At 38.4% G+C, this 13,350-nt stretch overlaps 1 protein-coding gene across 3 annotated transcripts in view; it reads right to left on the reverse strand.

Annotated features, from left to right (window-relative positions):
• DPYD (dihydropyrimidine dehydrogenase) overlaps window positions 1-13,350 on the reverse strand; it is a 352,519-nt gene that overhangs the window by 36,882 nt on the left and 302,287 nt on the right. For all 3 annotated transcript variants that reach the window (XM_013186603.3, XM_048067133.2, XM_013186607.3), the window contains one exon: window positions 8,546-8,725. In XM_013186603.3, the coding sequence (XP_013042057.3) occupies window positions 8,546-8,725 (180 nt within the window). The remainder of the gene's footprint in view (window positions 1-8,545; window positions 8,726-13,350) is intronic.

The following is a 13,350-nucleotide window of genomic DNA, read 5'->3' on the forward strand; positions in this document are numbered from 1 at the left end:
CCTCAGCTGAGAAGTTTAAGGGACAATGTTTACTTCAAAGGCTAAGAGCCCAAGTCTTCACATGCACATCAGTAAGTACATCTGTGACTAGTATCATAAACAAAATGAGGACACAAAAGCAGCTTTTGCTAGTAATATATTGCTACCTGTATTTGCAGAAGAGACATTTCTCATTGCATGTATGTTTCTAAGCCACCTGGATATCTGTAGGATATAACCTGCATCTCCATAAGACTACACCTCAGATAATATCGAGCATTTTACCAGTTCTTAATGAATAATAAGATGGTTAGAAGTACTGCTTAGAAATACACAATATTGTTAATAAATGACTTGTCTCACCGGGGGTAGATTCTAGAGAAAGAATTTCATATCATCAGGTTCTCAGACTAGTAATTATAGCTTACATTTTGAAAGGCACAACCTTGCTTTCACAGATGCCATTGCATCAAAATCTGCAAAAATCAGGGAGAACAGTTTTGCACGCACAAATTAATTGCTGATATTTGAGTGCTTGAACTCTAGACAATTAGATATCAGTCACTACTGACCAGGGCTTTACCCAGTGACGACACAAAGAAAAAGGCTCTGCAACTAATACCAATTCCATGAGTACTGCAGTGTCCTAAACATCCCCAAACTCTGTAGTTTCACCTGACAAAGAAAAATCTCTCTGGCAGTAAAAGCTGGTACTGAACCCAAGGCTGGAGGAAGAGACTGGGGGAAGGGGAGAGAGAGAGATTGATTTGCTTTCAATGAATATGAAAAAGCTGATCTCTGCCATTGAGGAAAATTCTTGCACCAGCAAGTGCTGACTGATTGCAATGAGGAATGCTTTATCACCAAGATCCAGACACCCTTTCATATGGTGATTATTATTCCTGTCATGACCCTCTGGTCATCAAGCCACAGTGTCTTTTGTCACGAAACAACTATCCAATAAGGAATAATCTAGGAAGAAGCCTGTAGCATAATATCTTCTACTTGCTTATACACACAGCAGGAGTAGGAAAATCTTCTTCCTATGAGTTATTACCTGCTCTAATCCACTTTGGAAAATAGCGGTATTTCCTTAATTTTGTGAAGCATGCAAACATTTTTTCACAAGCCACAGCAACCTGAATAGCTCAGCCCTGAGCTGAAATCAAATCTCTCAGGTAGTGACAAATGATCCAACATCACCACCAAATCCATGGTAGCACAGAAATTGTCAAACATTCCCATTAAAACTTGATAAGGACACGTAAAGGCTGAACTGTGCGCCATCTTACCTCTACTTTCGTATCATCTTCTACAAGGCTGAAGTCTGGCCTAAATCCTGATGCCATTCTTGGAGTGACAGCTATGAGAAACGGAGGCTATGCATGTTCAAAGCCCCAACAAATGCACATGCCACCTAGCAACCTTAGCTCTCTTTTAGTTCCTATACACAAAAACAATGCTAATTCTTCACTGTTGTCCATATTAATACTATCCAACTATATAATTCTGCAGAACTAATTAAAACTTTCATGCATTATTTCTCTGGCTTTTCTAATTTAGCTGGTTGAGAAAGGGGCTCCCACCCTGCAGCCACAGACAGGGCACACTGCACTGAAAGCATCCAGGAGGAAGGGCAGGGAAGCCCTGCTCTGACAGCAGACGTGAGAAGCCATGTCTGGCCATGTCAGCCAATTCCTTCTGTGCCTTTTCTGTCCCTATTGCTTACGTAGATCACCTAACATGCGGGCTGTTTTGAAGTTTTTAACCAGCTAGCACGCTAACCCTAAGTAACAAATACAACAATACATACACAACAGTACGGAATAAAAAATTAATGGTGTTAGAGAAGGATGATGCACAGAGACATTATGTGTGACACTGGGGAGGAAGTGGGGGTAAGTGCGCATGGTTAATATGAAAAGATGTCAAAAAAAATGAAGCATAATAATAGTGCAATTTATCCTTGCTAAACGTACTGCACTGTGCTATAATTAAATATGAAAACCTAAATTTATCTCTATGTTCGGCTGTCATTAACTTAACAGGGAGTGCACATGTTCTAATCTAATGGCTGATTTTTTTCTCCATGTGCAGCATATTAAAATGTATATTAGCCTCAAGGTGCATAAACACAAAATAATAGACCAAAGGTTTTGGCCTGTGGAGAAAAAAATCCATGCTCAAAGGCCGTCAAGTAGCTGGTGATGCAGGGGAGACACTCACTTAGCCTCATTAAGCCAAAGCTCTCTTTTGCTTGTCTTTTGTTCTGCATGACAGCAGCCTCTTTGTTGTATAATAATTCATTCCAAGTTCGTTCCAAGCTACCGAAACTGGTGAACTGTGGCCATTTTAATGAGCAGTATTGGTGGTATGCATAATCTGGAAGCCACGTGGACCAGGCAATCACAGAGCACTGCAGCCAGCAAAATGAGATACTGTCGAAATCACAAATTTGTCAAGTTGTTTTTGGACAGGGTATTATAATAAGCACTAAAATATGCATCTTATTACTCTGCATCTGCCAGTCAAAGATCACTGTAATGAATGCATGCTTCAGGGTATGACCAGGCCGTCTTCCTAAGTAAAACAAACTGCAGAGTACAAAAAAAGAATTATGTATTTTTGGCAGTGCCTGTTTTTTTAAAAATCCTTTTGCATCAAGAGTTGGATTTTCCTGGCTTGATGTCGGTTGCCAGCAGTGAACACACTAAAACCACCACAGCCAAGGAGTTAATGTGAATACATTGTTTCTTAATAGCCACATTTACTGGCTGTGAATATCAAACTTTAAACTCAGTGCTTAAAGCAAATTTAGCATACAGTACATATAAAACCCACAAAGATTAAACTACTTGCATCCACCTTAATAATCCTAGTTCCTTTTCTTTTATCCGTTTCTACTGCAAATGGCTTCACTGTTAGGGAAGATACATTTTATATAACAAACTGTGGTCTTCCTAAGAAACAACACTGTAGATAATCACAACATAAACTTCCATAATAGACCCGTTAAGAAAAAAAATAACGTTAGAGAGGTTCTTTATTCACATATTGTTTGGGCCAGAGATTGCTTTTGGCTTGCAAACACTGGGAGATTCACGTAAAATCCATCTTTTTTTTCCCTCTCTTACTCTTTTTCAGAATTGGCAATGGGAGTAAGGGAAGAAAGATTTCTTCACTAATGATCATTTTTAATGTGATCTCTAAACCACCATTTGATGACATTTCTGCATTTCTAGCAAATGCACAGTGCTGGAAATGAGGACAGTTCTTTACCATACTGGAAAGCCTTGCCTTCCCAAACAGCAGTCCACAAGGAGCACTTCCAAACATGAGGGGTGAAAACCTCTGCTCGGTGAAGGTAGTCATAGGCCTTGAAGAATCTGAAAGCAGCCAAAATGTGGTGCATGCATGGCATCAGTGTACTTACACAGCTGATGGTTCACATTTTATTCATTTGATAGCAGAGCTAATTTAGTATTTCATATGAAATCTTCAAGGTTTTGCAAGATATTTTTTTCTCTGCCATATAAAACGCCATTTAGATTTGACTACAATCAAGTTAGAATGTAGCAGGTTGGTACTACTCAGAAGAATCAGCTTCTAGTACCCATAAATACTCAAAGTGAGTGCACATTTTAGTCTTAACAGGAAGTCCATGCATTCGAGAACAAAATCAGCACTTTGCTAAATTTGCTAAATTTCAGTACGGAGAATTTTCAATGAAGTTCATACACAGGATAGCGCATGTTCAGGATCGTTCTCTTTGCTGGAGAAACTGTCTATTGATGTGTGTTTATCAGATACGGCTGCAAGATTTTCATTACAGCACCATCCTAACAGTTGATGTGGATTCACTATGAAAAAGAGTTTGCTTCAGGTTTTGGATATTTCTGAAATCCAGACACCTAAATTATTACTTTATTATTATTATTATATATTTTTTTAGCCTCTAGGCATGATGAAACAAATGTCTATTTTTTTTTCCAAAACTTCTGGTGCTGGAAGTGATCTATTAAGTATCTATGCATATTTACCTCTTCTTATAAACCCATAAGTTGCCATATTTCTAATGTTTAACTACCTGGCATGTATAGAGGCCACTATGTTAAGTATGATTTTTATAGCTGACATTAGGTGGAAGTTTATACAGAAACACACTATACCACTTCTGTTACCATCAGCTGACACCAGTGTATTTCTTGGACATAATCACTTCAGCTCCCTGGAGTAAGATCTGTGAGCAACTAATAAAAGATTCCTGTAATAAACAAACAAGGTGAGAGAGTGACTATGCAGGGGAGATCAAATTGCACCTCTGGGGAATACTGTACCTTGTCTGGACGCCTGGTGAGAACACAGTTATCTTTATCACTCCTGTTGATATATCTTCCCAAGAAACTCAGAAACATGATTCTAAAACACAATTCAGTTAATTTGGGATTATAAGGATACTAACTGCGCTCTCCCTCTCTCTTATGCAGCCACCCTAATAATTTTGGGTTGTAAGAGCATGCCGTACATCTTAACTGTCCGCCTCGTTGCATCATGTACTTGATCTCAGTCTACATTCATGCTGAGGTAAGTGTCCGTTTACAAAAGTTCTTCCTTGAGGGTGTTCAGTGAGAAAGCAGTGTGGTGTCATCATTACCTTGCCACTCTCTCACCTCAGTGCCTAGATTTGCAAACTGAGATTATAGCTGAGACAAGCTGACAAGGTTTATTTCGTGCATTTAATAGAAAGGTGATTCAGAGGTGGTATTAATAACAGTCATCTGTGTCAAAGTTTCAAAATTCAGTTCCTCCCACAGAAAAAAATAAATCTAAATAAGCTATCAGAAAAGCAATGAGAAAGAAAGCCCTGAAGACTGGCTCTGTCCACCTTTGTGAGTCTGATGCAGCATCTATGTAAGGACTGTCTTCGGAGTGGTTATGGAGAAAGGCTACAACCCTAGTAAAGAATGAATAAAATTGGTGGAACTAAGGAAAACAGAATCACCCAGTGACTAGAAGCCATGACTGAGGTTAGCATTTCTAAGTGGGAATCTCACTGATATTACAGGTAGTATAGCATTACAAGTCACATCCTGGGACAATGGCAAGTACTGACTGCAGCAGCAACCACTATATTAGCAAACAGGGAAAAAGCTAGCATTATAGAAAAGACTATTAGAAAATATGTACCAGCTGCCTCAAAGATGATAAATTTAGGGTCTATACACCAACAAACACATTATGAAACAGTGAAAAACATAAAAACAGCACTTGAGTTTCCAAGATATTTTCTAATACTATGATTCTTCTCATTCGTTAAGGACTAGAAGTTACTGGATGAAAATATTGATTGTATTAATGTAGATATACGAACAGGAACTGATCAAAATGATTCTCCTTTTCAGCCAAAAGTAGGTATGCCTATTCATAGACTGCTTAGCACATCACACTATTTGGCACAGTATTTTTAGTATTGTTTGTGTTTAGGAAGGAAATTGTTGTGGTAAATGTAACAACTGACAGTGATAACTGTTCAGTTTGTCATTTCTCTGGTGTCTGCATGGCAAGACAGCTTCAGTTCGATGTCAGGTGAACAGTTTAGAAGTAAGAATTTATCTTCTAGTTGACTCTGGTCATCATATACTACAATATTTCATGACAAAACTCTACTGTGTCACTCTTGTGGCAACAGTGCACTCAGCATCTATTTGATACTGATCCCAGGATGGGAAATGAATTATCAAAAGGCTAGTGCACTGCTATATAAAAATATGGACATTAACTTTCAATACTGCATTGTGAATCAAAATAGATAACATAACAAACATTACAAACATATTTAACTAGGAATAGGACCAGTCCTAATTCTGTAATATATTAAGGACTAGGAAAGGCTTAATGAATTGCATACCATCAGAAGGCAAGTAGTTCTTGATACTTTTGAAAATTATTCTTGTCCTGCAGTTCCTTCTCATTAAATTATCAATTGCCTGAATTATCCCCATGTTTCCACATGAAAATCAACAGGAATTCTGTCACTTACCAAATTGAGAATCATTCCCTTCTATTTTTACATTTACTGCAACTAAATTAGATTTTTTTTAAATTAGCATCTTCACTTTTTTAAATGCAAAACTTCATCAGTATTTGCTGTTTAGTTTCTCATGGGGTCTTACTGAAAAAACTGTATTTCACCTTACAGTAATGAGGAAGTTTTTTTAAAAAACTTGGAAGGTTTTAAAAATTGCAGTGAAGGATTTTGGCTGTCACATTTTAGTCTATGTATAAGATACGGACATGAATTACTTTTATCAATGAGAATATACACATCACATCAGTAGGCTACCTCCTCTTTTCCAAATAAAGAGTGAGGACATCCTTTTCAGTGAATTTATTTTAGAAAGAGAATCAAGAGTGTGTGTTATTACTTGCTGCCAAGCATGCTAGATACTTGTGTTTAAATCTAGATGAAACTGCAGTACTTAACTGAATTTGCTAGGCACAAGTACAGGAAATCCAATATTGATAATAATTTATAAAGGTAAGAATACTGATTCCTATAGTATTGCTAACATAGTTTATGATAACATAATTAGTTACACTAATAACACTGCTGAGGCACAGTCTTGCTAATTATGGTATTGTAAATATTAATGTTATCAAGCCTTTGTATTTGATTGCTCCTAGTAGGATCATTTATCATTGTATTTCCCTTTACCCATGTTGTATTATTTTTCTTCCTTTTCCCTTGAATGTACATTCCTGAACAGTCATCCTGAGCTTTGGTCTAAAACATATCACTACCTTATCAATGGTGCAGCCTGGTTAACTTTATATTTTATTATTTAGTAGCATTGATACAATGATATAATTCTGTGCTAAAGGCAATCAAATACACAATTACTTATATTCTGTACGTCTTGCTACTTTTAAATGTCTAACAGACCCAGCCAGACATGATTACATAGGGCTTTGTTTTCCGTTCTTTTTCATGTGACCTGTTTCAAGTTAAGATTCCTTTGAATTATTAAATGTTCCCTTAAAGCATCTTTTCACACTACCTTTTTAAATTTAATTATTGATGTAGTGACAAGCGGAAAAGACTAAGACTTGTAATTTTTTTTCTCAATCAAAAGGACATGAGAAACATCTTTGACAATGGTTGTCTGTTTAGTAAAATAAAAAGATAATACAAAGAACACTGAATGCAGCTTTAAAGAAGAATTGCAAAAAATCTCTGTCACGTGAATTGAAAATGCTGTGTACGTTTCCACAGGTGTTAAAGACAGGAAGTTTGAATACAACCCTTTGAGACTGGTTTAACTGCTTAACATAAGTAGATGAAAATGAAACTGCTTATATCTTGTTTTATTTTTAAGCAGTGTATTATTTAGAGCTTTAGGAATGGGATTGTCTTTTCTCCTGAAAGGTAATGTTATAATTTTCAGAGCTCCACAGAGAACAATAATACAGGAATCTCTAATCTCCTTCTAAATCCAACTCCAGTCATCAGCAATGATAAGCAGAGATTTGGAGGTGTTTGACACTCCAAATCCTATTCTTTTGTAATTCTTTACTTTTTACAACATTTTCAACAGTGTTGTATCAGATTTTCAGAAGGATAATCAATAGGCACGAAGTATAACTGAAATCAGTCTTCAAAGTGATCCCCTCTAGTAACCAGAAACAAAAGCTCTGCCTCCCTGCTGTGCAGGTATTTTGCTGAGAGCAGTAGGCAGCAGGGCATCAGTAGGAAGCCAGTTACACCTCCCTGCTTCTCAGCATGGATCAGCAGGTGTCCTAGTGTAGGGGTGTGCAGTATTGGGGCAGCTGCAATCTACTGCATCTGGAAAAATCTCCAAAGACGTTTTTGTAGTAGGGAACTACTAGAGCAGAGAGGAGAGACAGTCCAGAGGTCAGGATTTCAGAGAGACCGTAGTTTACATTCCTATTCCACCACACTTTCTAGGTTTAAATGACCTTGTGGAATTTATTATTCAGTGTTGCTGTTCCTCACCTGGAACTTTCCCTTGCATAGGGTATGGGAATCGGTACACGTGAAAGACCATGAGATACTCAGGTACGATGGCAGTAGAACCACTGCTATCTGCTCTAGCATTCCAACCAGCAGCGTGGTTGTGACACAAGCTGTCTCAGCTGGTCAAGTCCAGTGCTAGATGGCTTTCATATCTCCTGAATGTTGCACTATGGGCGGAACACCCTGGCACTTCTGGCACAGTACTAGTATCAATCTGAATTGAGTTGTTGCATTAAAACAAGCAGTTCCAATGCAATTGCAATTTTACATCCTACACTTTAAAAAAAAGACATGCTGTTATAAACAAAGTGGAGACATCATATTTACAATAAAAAGGTTATTGCATATCAAGTCATTTCAAGTTTGTCTGCTCAAGCTGCCCTCAGATATTTGCTAATACCCTGCAGGAAAAAAAAAAGACTTGGTGACTAGTTGTGACAGCAGCAGTGGTTAACCAAGGTAGTTATCATACAACGAAGATAGAATTGCATAGACATAACGTTATAGAGGAATGGCAATGAAACAACATACCTTTCCTGTCAGATCAGCAATTCTAGGTATTGGTTTTCCTTTCTGATGGCGCATGGTTGCAGGACTCTGTCCATTCCAGTCTTTGAGTTCCTCAATGCTTTTCAGGTAAAGAAGAGCTCGCAGTCCAGTGCAGTAGTCATCAATAACAGTGAAATCTTGATTCTGGATTGCACTGCACACCTGTGAAACGTAAATACAGTTATCAGCAACATCCTGGCAGAGGAGCACAAGAAGTTAGCAAGCTTTTTGGACTTACTGATTATCAGATGACCCTAACTGAAACTTCACTGACAAAGAACTATAGGAATTCAGGATGTTAATTGGCTGCTCGATCTTATGTCATGACAGCCACCAGTGCAGTTCAGGAAAAAAAGGACTCAGTAACATTGGTTATACCAGGTTTTCTAATGGCAGCCCTTAGACCAGATCTGAAGGCTTTTCAGAAGCAAGCCTGCACACCCAGCCCCACTGTGCATCTTTCAGGACTCTGCTGCTGAGCATGCAGGCCTTTGCCTGCAGACACTGGGTATTTCCCAGCCTGCCCTGTTTGGGAAGCACAGACATAGCCATTTATGCCCCAGTCAAACAAATCAGAGAACTACAGACTTGCTGAGGTTACAAGGCTTCTTTAGAGATTGTGAAGTCCAACCTCCCAGCTCAGAGAAGGGTCAACTAGAGAAGGCTACCCAGGACTGTATCCAGTTGGGTTTTGAATATCTCCAAAGATAGAGACTCCACAACCTCTCAGGGGAATTTGGTCTAGTGTTCAATCACCCTTACAGCTTTTTCTTATATTTAAATGGAATTTCCTGTTTTCCAATTTATGTCTATTGCTGCTTATCCTTTCCCTGGATACTCCTGAGAAGAATTTGGCTCCAGTGAAGGTGTCTCAGCACACAGTATCCGCTAAACAGACCTAGTATGGGCAACCATAAGCAGATACACTAAGCAGATACTAGTATGGGCAACCATTGCCAGGCATGGAGCAGAACAATGCTCCCCTTCTGCTAATTAATATTTGCCACTCAACGGTACTCGGAGGCCAGGCGACTTTATTTTAGGTGCTTTAAAAACACGGAGAGCAATATATCTTTATAAACATGCAAAGAAATGATCCCTGATCTGTAGGCACAGAACTACCAATAGCAGAGAATAGTCTGATTATTTAAATGGATTTTTCTAGACTACCTTGTGGATATCAGCTCAGATTTAAACCCACAGAGATACCCTACTAAACTGACAACAAGTGAGTAAAATATCCCTGACTTTTCTTTGAACACATTTTCATGAGCTAAACCCTAATCCACCACTGAAGAGAGACAGGGTCACTTGACTACCATTAACTGTCATTCCCTGGAAATGCTCATAAATTCCAGATGTGTCAGTGTTTTCAGCTTCTGATTCAGCTTTTATGCTAAAAACTAAAACCAGTTCTGCTGATAATACCTACGTTTACATACACATGTAATAAGCACAACAATGAAATAGCTACCTACCTTAGAACATGAAGGTGTGAACATGCACAAACACATAAACACTCTTTCAATAAGAAAATATACCTCAGATCACAATTGGCATCAACATTTGAAAATACAGGAAATATATAACTGTTTTTCACATTTCAGAAATGATAATACAACTTGCAATTTTAAAGAAAGGCATACTTCACACTGTAAAATACCATACACTATAGCCACACAAGGAAAAAATAAGGACAAACTATAACCTAAACATAAGAACATATTCTATGTAGTGCATTTAGATTACACAAAATCTGTTTCTCTGCAGAAATAATGTGGGCATTAATTAGGCCTGTTATTCATTCTACAGACTTCAAGTTTTTTTTTTTTTTTTTTTTTTTAACCCAGGAGTAATTATGGAGACTATCAATAATTTCCAGTATAGGCTATTTAACTGCAAAACTCAACTGGTGCTTATTTAAGGGTTTTTGTTCAACACGGAATTCTCTATTATTTTAGTGCACAGGTAAGACTTTTATTAGCTATTCTTGAAAATAGTAAAATTGTAAAAAAAAAAAAAAAAACGCAACAAAAAACCCACAAACAACAGTTAAAAGCCATGTCATGTCACTTGAAACAAGTTCAGGCACTGTTGTCAAAATCCTGAAATATTTTGACAGGATGTATACGCAAGATACACTGGAGGATACCTGTAATAACCTTATAAATAAAATGGTTTTTACTGTTTTCCATCTTATGGTGCAGTGTTATGAACTGCAATAATATAAAAATGTGCAGAAGATGATATCACACAACTCAGGGATCAATCCTAACTCTACGTGCATTGCACTGTTTGCCTTCCATGGGAAGCCACGTAGGTTCCAGAACTGAAGGCAAAATGCAGTTTTTTTAAAAAAGAATGTAAATCACTGCACTAAAGAAAAACGTTATCTGAAATGAGAAGACTTAGAAACTGAATTTGCTAGTGGTTTCAGATGACCCTTCTCCTCTGTAGCAGCCTTATGACTCTGGTGCCCAATGGTGCAAATAATTACCCAAAGACATGCCTTTCACTGATTTCACTGTGATAAAAGCAGGTTCTTATTTTTACGGGCCTTTCCTGGAACAAGAGACTTTCACACATTAATGCATACAAAACCAACAGAAATAGTTCTGTCATGTTTTTGGCAAATTCCAAAGCATTCCGAACTTCAAAATTTCTTAAGCTGTACATCAGATGGGGATATTTGGCTTTTAGGCTTATAGTATCTTCTGTGAATCAATGCAGAAAGCTTTGTTGCCTTTTAAAAGGGGTTGAACAAAGTCGAGATAAAAGGTCCCAGTGCCCCATCAGCCAGGACAATTTCTACACCACAGAGAGAGGTTTTTAGCACCATACCAGGCTGCCTCTGAATCACTGGTTTAAATGACACTTGCCCTCTTCTCAGCACCAGAGAAGTGGCAGGGCAGTAGACCAGGTGACTCAAACTCTCACTCCCGGAAAAAACACAGCAGTGAGCCGACCTGTCTCCACATATTGCTTCAGTCCTGCTGCTTGAACTGGGAGCAGGCACGCTTCCCTCCCTTCCAAAGCTCAACGCTAAACTCTCCCTTCTGCTGCTATCTTATTTTACAGGTGTGAAAAGCAGGAAACGCAGTCCAGCTATATCCATATTTAAAATGGAACTGCCTTTTGATTGCGCCACCTCTCAGTTAATGTCTTATTAAAAACCACCTCAACAGGAGGTAATGGAGCACGGTACCACTGGAACAGCTGTTGTCGGAGCCTTGTGCACTGGCTGGCCCAGCAGCACAAACCTGGCTGGAGACCAGCTCTGTCCACCCATCTCTCCTCAGCACCACTCCTTTCAGGACCAAACACAATGAAATTTGTTTCCCTTTAGACCCTGAAGTAAAAGCCTAAGCAAATATATAACTACAACTGAGCACATTCAAATGTTCATATTGTTCCAGACCAGCAGCCTGTGGCCAGCAGAAACTGGTTACGGACAAGTACAAGAAACAGCAAGTGTGGATCTGTTGCTCATTTGGTTTATCAGCTCAGGTCCTAGCAAGCAGTGGTGCTGTGACTTCGCGTGGCAGAGATTCCATCTGTTTAATATCCCTTGGTTCTACGTAATCCAAGTGACTCACTCTTATGAGTAAATTAACGTTCAATGGTGCACTGATCCAGGCTTTCACCTGAAATGTTTAGGTAGAAAGTAGCTTTTTCTTCGTTGGATGGTGAGAGGGAGGCCCTGTGAGCAATTTATGGGACACGCACAGAAGTCAAGATCACAATGAAGTTGTCAGCTGTCCTCCTTGCCTATGTTTGTCTCTAGCTTGGAATAGAATTTGGGACAGAGAAAAAAGGCACTACTTTTTCCTGTTTGCAAAGGCAACATATACTATTCTTATTGCACTCATACACAGAAAGATAATTTTGCACAAGCTTGGTTTTAGTGCATTGTCTGACTATGCTACTGCCTTGGCAGTAAAACCACCACAATTTCACAAGTTAACTTTTAACATCTGACCTCCCTTTCTATCCACCAGATCCACGTTTCTCTTTCTATACCAGTGAGTGCCCCTTGCATCCTGAAAGAGACAAGCAAGCCAACATGCATTACATGATCAGTAATATTGTACTCTTAATATTCTGAAGTATAAAACCGTTCAGTATAAATTGCAACTATAGGTTACGATTCTAATCTATACAGACACATATGAGATACTAAAAGACACAACGCCTGCTATGCTGCTGGTAAATCAAACGTATACCAAATGATCTCATTGGGGAATGTGGATGTGAAATGAATCACGGGCTTAAGGCTCTAAGTAAAACTGCCCTGCAAAATGGAATGATGGGGTTAGCATCCAAAGGTCCCTGCTGATGTCTTGCATAACAAATGACCTGTCTGCTCTATTACTAAATAAACATAAATACTCAGTGTAGCTTTGTCAAAGGATCTAGAGCCATTACAAATCTTACTTGAGAGACTAGAGTAAATTGCCAAGAGATTATTATTTTGTAAAAAGAATTTTACAAGATACATGATTGTTTTTAATCATTCACATCACTCTGAAACTTTTAATTTACATGCTATGAAGTTCATTATCAGTGACAGGTACTACTACGTCAGGTACAAAACATTGTAAATGCCTTTGCTGTTAGCAGAATCATTACACAAAAAAAGAGAAGGCAATTTCTGAAGTCTTTCCTGGGACTGATCCCCTTCACTGTTCACTGAGAGATCTCTGTAATAACTTTAGGGTATTGCCCATAACCTGTGGTTCTAGCATCAACAGGGAAAATATCCCCACACTGCATTATCATCCTGCCCA

This window comes from Anser cygnoides, chromosome 8, assembly GCF_040182565.1.
Source record: "Anser cygnoides isolate HZ-2024a breed goose chromosome 8, Taihu_goose_T2T_genome, whole genome shotgun sequence".
Taxonomy (NCBI): Eukaryota; Metazoa; Chordata; class Aves; order Anseriformes; family Anatidae; genus Anser; species Anser cygnoides.